We start from the raw sequence: 8,597 nt of genomic DNA, 5'->3' as shown, positions 1-8,597 counted from the left end.
GTTCTGAACTTTAGATTCTGGAAGAATGAATCCAGAACCACATATTTCGGGTCACAGAATCTTGCAGATGTCTCCTTTCTCCTTTTTCCAGGCAGTGTCTATGGGCGTGGACCTAAAATTCCTGGCCAATGCCACCAAAGGGGATCGCTGGTCTCGACCCAGGCTATGTCACATCCAAAAACAGCCAAAGCATGGCCTAGGAATGACTATTGTCTCAGTCGATGGTATTTCTTTTGCTGTCACTATCTGTGACAAGTGCTAACTACTCACAATCACAAACAGCTCCCCTGAAGTCACTGTACCTTCTAACTATTTTACAAGAAAGCCAAGAAGTTCCAGTGCTAAAGTTCAAACTCAGTTTAGATGAACAGTTTCCCCTGGTTCTAGTCTATGTATCATTAGGACATAGACCAGAACCATCAAATCACAAAAGTGATCTAATGGTTCCCAAAATGTGCAACTATTTAATTATTTCTGCTGATTACTTATAATATACAACAGTTTTGTTTTTTCTTTCATCAAGCATTATTGAGTAGATTTTGACTGTGGACAGACTGTGGATGTCTCAACAGGTGAAAAGAATCAATATATGGTGAGAACAGTTATTGATGGTCCAGCAGAGAAAGCGGGTATCTTCAGTGGTGACAGACTGATCTGGATTAATGGACTGATGGTGTCCACTCTCAGATACTCAGCTCTCATCAGAACTGTACGGATCCTCTTCTCTCAGTCAGAATTGATGTGTGTGCTCTGTTACACTGAATGTGCATTACTGTCTGGTGTGTTTGGCCCTCAGGTGAAGAAGAGTGGGGATTCAGTGACAGTGCTTGTTATTGACAGTGACAGTGAGTCATGCTATATCAGAAGGAAAATTCCCATCATGCCTGTGGTGGCACAAAGCTGCAGCCTCCCCCACAAAGCTAAGACCATGAATCTGGTGAAGGGAAGTGATGGATATGGCTTCCTGTTGAGACAAGAAAAGCTGGCAAGCACACAACAAAAAGGTGAGAGACATATTAATGGAAAGTTTATGAAAGGATATAGGATCCCACTTTATTTTCAATTGAGCTGATTTCAATTCAGCTTTATTTATATAGTACGAAGCCCCGCAGGGGACATGGGAGAAAAAAAAATTAAGACGGAGCTTTGCGAGATCTCGCAAAACTTTTGCGAGATCCCGAGTTTGTTTTGCGAGAGTTCACAAAAGTTTTGCGAGATCCCGAGTTTGTTTTGCGAGATCTCGCAAAACTTTTGTGGGCCAGTGGACACTTTTTCAATAATGAGGATGTAGACATCATGGACAGGAAAGAACGCTGGTTTGAGCAGGGAATCAAGGAGGCCATTTATGTGAAAAGGGGAGGCACAAGGATACATCTGTCACCATCTCACAATGCTTTGCTTGCAGCCATTCTTCAACTCTCTGTGAATGGTACTCATGGCCATTGATCAATGATGAATGGTCTTGTTGATCAATGGTCATGACAATTTGCATATTAATGATCAAGAAACTGACCTTGACAGTCCATTGTTCATCAGTGGTGCTAGTTTCAGTCACTGTGCAAAGGTACTGTGTATAAGGTTGGGGAAACCTGCAGTCAGCTGAGACTGATGAAGTCACTTGGATCAGTGATAAAACCTTTCTCCCACTGAAATCGCTACATCCAGATGAACAGAATCAACTTTTGGGGATTTACTTACCTGGATGATTGAGCATGCATCAGGACATCAGAAAGCTTGCTTATCAAGTCGCAGTAACAGATAATATCAAACACCATGGGATGAGAAACAGATGGCAGGGCCTAACTGGTTTATAAGGTTTGTGAAGCTGAACCCCAGCTGGGGCGGGGGTGGGCACTTAAATGATACTTATCTAACTAACCTACTCTGAGCTAATGCTGATTTTGTTCTAATCTTTGAGAAGAAAAACACTGGAGAATATGAGGACACCTTTGCCACCGCTGTCCTTATCTCTTCCGTGTTGCTATAACCCAATAGGAGAAAGCCAAGTCCAGTAGGATACAATGGAAATCGAAATCTTCTAAAATATATACTCTAACAAGACAAAAATGAGCAGAGAAAAAGCCAAAAATCCTAAATCCAATTAAAGCTGGAAGCAGCTTTGGAAGGGCCCTCGCACCCAGCCATGCCCAACAGGTGGCGATGGAGATTACCGTTCAATCTAATGTCACACTCAAGCATATAATGTATTGCACCACCAGTCAAAATGTCATCTAGATCAATGACGATTTTAGCTTTTTGTACACTTCCTCTTTCCACAAAGTGGCGCTCTAACCATTGCTGACAAATGGCACATCAGTCCATTTGAGGCACGACTGTCATAGTGCCTGTAAAGTGTGAGAGGGATTGGACAATGTGTCTTTGAGTTATAGCAGTTTTGTAATTCTTGGCAAATGATTGAAACTCGACGTGCGGCCACGACCACCCGTTTCACGAAACGTGAAAAGCTTCGCATTTTAACATGACTGAGGTCTCTTGATTCCACTCAGCGCAGATTATGTTGATCTGGTGAAATTCCAAGGATATGTTCATTAGAGTACGAGAAAGAAAAAGAAAAAAAAAACACGGCTCGCAATAAGTGGCCAGCTCGCGATAAGGGGCCGGCTCGTGTCGTTCGCGTCAAAGATCCGGCTCCAAGAGCCATTTTGTTCGCGACCGACACATCACTACATTGGAGGTGTGTGCCATATTTAGTGACTTTTCAAGCTTCCCAACCCACTGTCAAAAGCTTAGAAGAGTTAGAAGAGAGAGGCCTAATGTTTAATAATCCACATTCAACTGTTTTACTCTTTGGCGCAGCTGTGGATATTCTATTGTTCTTTCTTTGGGATTTTTTTATGCTTAAATTGTTTGATGACAGGAGAAGAGAAGCTGCAGAGAGATGTGTAAGACTGTAAGTCTGCTTCCTGGTCCCAATTCTGGATAGTCACATTTTGGCAGGTTTAATAAATTTGGCCATATTTTGAGAAACCTAGAGCTGCTCTGTCCAAAGTGGGAAGGATACTGTTGCACCTAATGGTCTTACCTATAAAACCCAAATTGTTTTTTGGAAACGACTCAGACAGACAGCAGTTAAGGAGAACATGCAGCTAAACATGTCACTCCTGATCTGATTGGGGAGGGGACCAGAGAAAAATACATAGTCTGAGATTGTTTAGCAAAGTTACACACCAATTTAATATTAGTTTTAGTGATCTACGATTGATGTAACCAGGTGTCATTGCTGCTAACATGAATTCTAATTTTACAAAATCTACCTTTACATTTAGCCAGCAACTTCAGGGTTCCTTCAGTCTCACCTGCTCTGGCACCTGGAACAGAATTGCCAATAAACAGAGTTTGTTCCTGGCCTGAAGTTAGATTGGCTATAGGGATTTTCAAGGGTGCGGAGCCAGGTTTCCAATTCAGTGATCCTGACCTTCAGAGCAGTAAACAGGCTTTATTTAATTCAAGTATTGTACAACGAGGCCAAAGAGTAGCTAAACATCTCACAGACTGAGCAGGAAGATGCAGGAAGAACAGTTGAAGAAGCCATGTTGCTAGCAAGCCAGCTACGAGCTAAGCTAAACTAGCAAATACCTAGACACAGTAAATGAATACTGTAAATATAATTAGGGCTCAGTAGTTGGGCGTCTGCCATTTTTTCTGTTATTTTTTCTCTGATGCTCTTCAGTTCCATTCTTAGAAAGCACAAAACTGCTTTCCTTTGTTCCCTCTTCATGTGAATATGGAAGGATGTCTACTTTATACAGACTTGCATACAAACTGAGTGTCTTGAGGAACTAAAAGCACTGACAGCTCTGAACTTACTGAATTATAATGAAACATAGGTTATTGTATTTGGTCCTGCTGTTGCACTGTTGGGTTTTTTCCTGTACACATGGACCCTAGACAGTAATTTTAGATGTGACAGTCTAAAAGTCTAAAATTACTGTGGATTTCTGTGCAGTGGTGTAATGCAGTTTCTTTCAGCTGAGGCAACTGATAAAGATAAAACAAAAACATTGTGTTGAAAGATCACTTTAAAATAATGCCTTTATGACAGCTCGGTTAGATTACTGCATCTCTTTGTGTTTGGGAGGTTGCTGTAGCACAGGAGGAAGAGCAGGTCATCTACCAGGGCCATCTATAGGGTTTTGAATGCTTACAAAGAGTAGAACAGTGCTATACAAGAACCAGTCCATTTGGTGCTAGCCAGTCCTCCCTGCAGCTGGTGCCACATGACTTTTAACTGGAACATATAAGAGAGACTATATTACTCTGGTTCTTAAAGCCCTTAAATTCATCCTACTTCTCTGAGCTAATGCACTTGTATTCCCGTCCTGTGCCCTTAGTTCAGTTCACCATCTGCAAGTACACAGTGGACGTTCAAGAGGGACAGGTCTTTTCCCATTGCAGCTCACAAATTGCGGAAAGTACACATTAGACTGACTTGTTAAGACCCACTTCTACTTAGCTTTCAACCCACTGTGACATGTTGATTTTATTAACTCATGTTTAATTGTGTTTTGTACTGTTATTCATGCTTTTATTTTGTCCGGTACTTTTGTTTAATATTACAATTATTGTAATGCTTTTATTCCTACGTTCAACACTTTAAAAACAGAAAACACTAAATGGCTAAAGCAACACTAAAGCAACACTAAAGCAACACTAAACACTAAAGCAACTTTATAAAAAAGTTGCTTTTCTTTATGCCTCTGATGACTGATCTTCGATCTCATTAGGATAGTGTGCAGTGGGACACTTGGAGGGCAGACTGTCAGCTGCCCAACTAATCAGAATTAGAAGTCATACTTTTGTTTCCTTTACTGTAATTCACTGCTGGGTGGGCGAGACAGGCTGTTTGGAAGATGGAGCTAAGCCTTGCCCAGGCTTAACTATCTATACAAAGTAAATCAAGATGTAATCCAGATGTAATCAATTCATATATTTCTCAAAGTTAGGAATATATAAATATATTTCAGGAAACAGTAATAAATCTAATAATAATCTTCTGTGACCCTGCAGTTCATGTGCTGAGAGAAGTGGATGTGGGGAGTCCAGCTCAGGGTGCAGGAATGGAGGATGGAGACCTGCTGCTTGCTGTCAATGGGGAACCTATTGAGTCCATGGAGCATGAAGACATTGTTAGAAAGATTAGACAGAGTGGGGATAAAGTCTCGCTTACAGCTATATCTATTCCAGGAAGAGACTTTTACAGAGAGGCAAGTACAATCATATCAATACAGTCACACAAATATAGTATAACACGTAGTGTGTAAGGGGTGAACTGCTTTCTGTTCTCCTGCAGTTAGGCATTTCTCCTCTGTTATTCCATGAAGACTGTTCTCACCACTGCATAAAGAACTGGGAGGACGCTCCTCTAAGAAAACCCACAAAGTATAATCAGGACAGAGAGGAGGCTGACTCTGGTTTCTACTCAGGTTATGTCGCAGAAATGCCAGAAACCGTAAGGATACAGGTAGGACCTCACTGTTTTACTGAAGTTAGACATGAATGTGTGAGAACATGGCATGCAGTGTAAAATGTTGAGTCATCATAATGTCTAGAAAGGTGGTATTTAATGGGATTTGCAAAGCTAGTAATGCTTTGTGAATATTTAGATGTTTCTAAATGTGCAATTTTGCTTGCATTACATGTTTAACAGACCTTACTTACATTGTGCCTTTCTACTAAGGCACTCAAAGCAGTCCCTCATTCACCCAGTCACACACACATTCATGCAACTATGCCTAAACACTTTTCAACATTCACACACTCACACCTTAGTTGCCCAAAGTAGATGCATGGATATGCATCAATTAAAGAAAAATGCTGTTGTCATTTAACTTTTTTATTGCATTTAACAAAACAAAAATTCATTCATCATCATTCATTTTCAGGACCTACTCTACTTAAGTTTGTGTCCACAAACTTGTGTCCACAAACTTGAGTAAGTTATTCAAATGTTCCTCAAATGTTCCCGTTAGTCAAAATTTTAGAGCATTTTCCGTTGAATCTCTAATGCGTCTAAAAGAGTTTTTGGTTCTATGTAGACAACACGTGGCAGACCCGACCACATATTGCACATTTTTAACACTTTTCTTTATTATGGTTATTGTAACTACACGCACACGGCTGCAGTTTTTCAGCTGCCAGCCACACACCCCAACGACAACAACAGCAAACACCCAGGATCCAGTACAGACTTTAATGCAGGGAAGGCGTGGTAAGCTGATGCAGCTCCGGTGTGTGAGCTTCCCCGCAGCGGTGCCACAGACCACGCCCCGTAACATTCTAACACGTGAAAATATTAATTTATTTACCAAAATTATTTCTTAATATTATAATTTCGTATGCCATCTTAGAAACCCCATGATTTTGTGTATTTGGATTAGATTATCTACTGATGTATTTCCTTTTAACAAATCAGTATACTGGCAAAGTGAAGGATCTGGTCAAAGACAATAAAGACCACTTTGGTATGATAGTGGACTCAGTAGAGAATGTAAGAGTGGCTGCATTTAACCTATATGTACCTAACAAAGGTTACCCACAATTCTTTCAAAAACTCACTTCTCTTTTGGCTGAGTAACGTAAAGGGATAATTCTAATACAGCTAGGCTTTAACTCTAAAAGTGGACAAGAACTGAATAGACTACCTGTAGACAAAGAACACATATCCAGAAAAAGTAAGCCATTTTAGGGGGTGAGGGAGAAACACTGGTAGTTGTACTGTCATCCCAGAGAAAGCAATTTTTTTTTTTTTGTCCCATGTATCCCAGGAGAATTTACCTCGAAATTTACCGTAACACACAAAATAAGCTTGGGAACAGATAAGCATTTCAAGTATTGGAGACTAAATGTATCACTACTGAGAAATGCCTTACTTTAACAGGAAATGCAGAAGGATGTGAATTTAAATGATATTCAGTGGTACTCTCCCTCCCTCTAGTCATCTCATGTTTACAACTGCGGTTACAATTGATATTTATATCAACATGAAAACAATTGTATTTGCTGTTATGGACACATTTGTATATACATCCTAAAATTTTTTCTGTTTATATACATTCTTTTTTGTTAACTTTAATTTTATTCTTCTTTTGCACTGAAAGAACTGTTCTAACTCTCAAATGTGCGCTTGAAAGTAGATGTAAGTAAGCTTGAGTTGAAATGGTGTCCCGCAAGATCTTTAGATAGCCTGGAACCATAGTTTGCTCTACTAGAGAAAAGCCTTCTGTAAAGCTGTGGCATCTCATTCATCACTGATTGAAAAAATTGAGAACAACCAAAGCTTTCTTTTCACCACTGTAGCCAGGGTCACCAAGAGTCAGCCAAGCATTCCATGAATTTCTTCACAAATAAATTTTTAACCATTAGAGAAAAAAATATTCATAACCATCTGTAGAGGTATTATTAATGCAGATGGTTACTAGAATAAGTATACTGCAGATACATTTTCAAACTAGTTATCTCCAATCTTCGTGAGTTAACTTCATTAACTTCAATCAAAAGCGTCAATGTGTATTAGATGTCTTTCTACAGTCCTCCTCAAATAAGTCAATAAATTTATCTTAAATATGATCAGTCAATCACTATTAAGGGGCCATTTTGAGCTTGGGGCTTCCAGTCCATGTTCCTGTATACTGTGTCAGACTGCCTGCTAGCATCTTGCACCCTTGTTATGTGCTGGATTGTCTTAGAGGCATCTTTGCACAGTCTGCACCTTGGGGTTTTGCCTCGTGTGGTAGACCGAGCATCTATTGAACTTGTGCTTAGAACTTGTTCCTTTGTTGCCATGACTGTTTTATCTTTTAGTCCTTTTTTGTTCAGTCATTGGTAGGATTTCTCGATATCAGCTATGTTTTCTATCTGCTAGTGGTACATACCATGGGTTTCTGCTGCCTGAGGTATTCACTAAGCAGACGATCAGTTGTTGCCATCTTCCTGATGTACTCATGGATCTTTGTCATTTCATCCTGGATAGTGGTTCTATCACTCTCTAGTCATTGGCCTCTGTAAGGAAGAGGACTCCCTTACTACTGTTTATATTATAATTTGTATAGCACTTTAGGAGCACACCTTTCACTTTATTAAAAGCACCTTATCTAGCACTTTATTTAGCATCGCACTGTAAGCATAGATTTGCACATGAAGAACATTTGCACACAAGAAGTTTAATTATTTATTGAATATTTATTGCGTATTTTAAAATCAGTTGGTAGCCTTTGTTCCAGGTCCCGCACAGCTGCTCCTCATCAAGAAATGTGGTGGTTGTCTGTGAGGAGAAAGGAATTGGGATTGAGAGCAAATAAGGTTTACCAGTAAGGAGAACTAATGCAAGTGTGTGAAAATCTAAAAATAATGTGGTGCAAAGAAGTGACTAAGATGTGATTACTCACCTTTCTTTCCTGTGCCTGTGTCCTCTCCAGGGTGTTTGGGCAAATGTTTCACCAGGAGTCCAGACAGCTTTTAAAGACACCTTTTATAGACAAGCTATCTATCTATCTATCTATCTATCTATCTATCTATCTATCTATCTATCTATCTATCTATCTATCTATCTATCTATCTATCTATCTATCTATCTATCT

The 8,597-nt window shown here is 39.8% G+C and overlaps 1 protein-coding gene across 6 annotated transcripts in view; it reads left to right on the top strand.

The window, feature by feature from the left end:
- Window positions 1-8,597, top strand: part of LOC102300963 (Na(+)/H(+) exchange regulatory cofactor NHE-RF3-like) — a 19,852-nt gene that overhangs the window by 8,600 nt on the left and 2,655 nt on the right. For all 6 annotated transcript variants that reach the window (XM_005937121.2, XM_042226783.1, XM_005937122.2 and 3 more), the window contains 5 exons: window positions 92-224; window positions 573-709; window positions 797-1,004; window positions 5,029-5,225; window positions 5,312-5,482. In XM_005937121.2, the coding sequence (XP_005937183.1) occupies window positions 92-224; window positions 573-709; window positions 797-1,004; window positions 5,029-5,225; window positions 5,312-5,482 (846 nt within the window). The remainder of the gene's footprint in view (window positions 1-91; window positions 225-572; window positions 710-796; window positions 1,005-5,028; window positions 5,226-5,311; window positions 5,483-8,597) is intronic.

Source organism: Haplochromis burtoni, unplaced genomic scaffold, assembly GCF_018398535.1.
Source record: "Haplochromis burtoni strain Fernald_Lab_line unplaced genomic scaffold, NCSU_Asbu1 Contig_227, whole genome shotgun sequence".
In the NCBI taxonomy this organism is placed as follows: domain Eukaryota; kingdom Metazoa; phylum Chordata; class Actinopteri; order Cichliformes; family Cichlidae; genus Haplochromis; species Haplochromis burtoni.
Note: the sequence above shows the minus strand (reverse complement) of the source record. Positions and strands in the feature narration are given on the sequence as shown.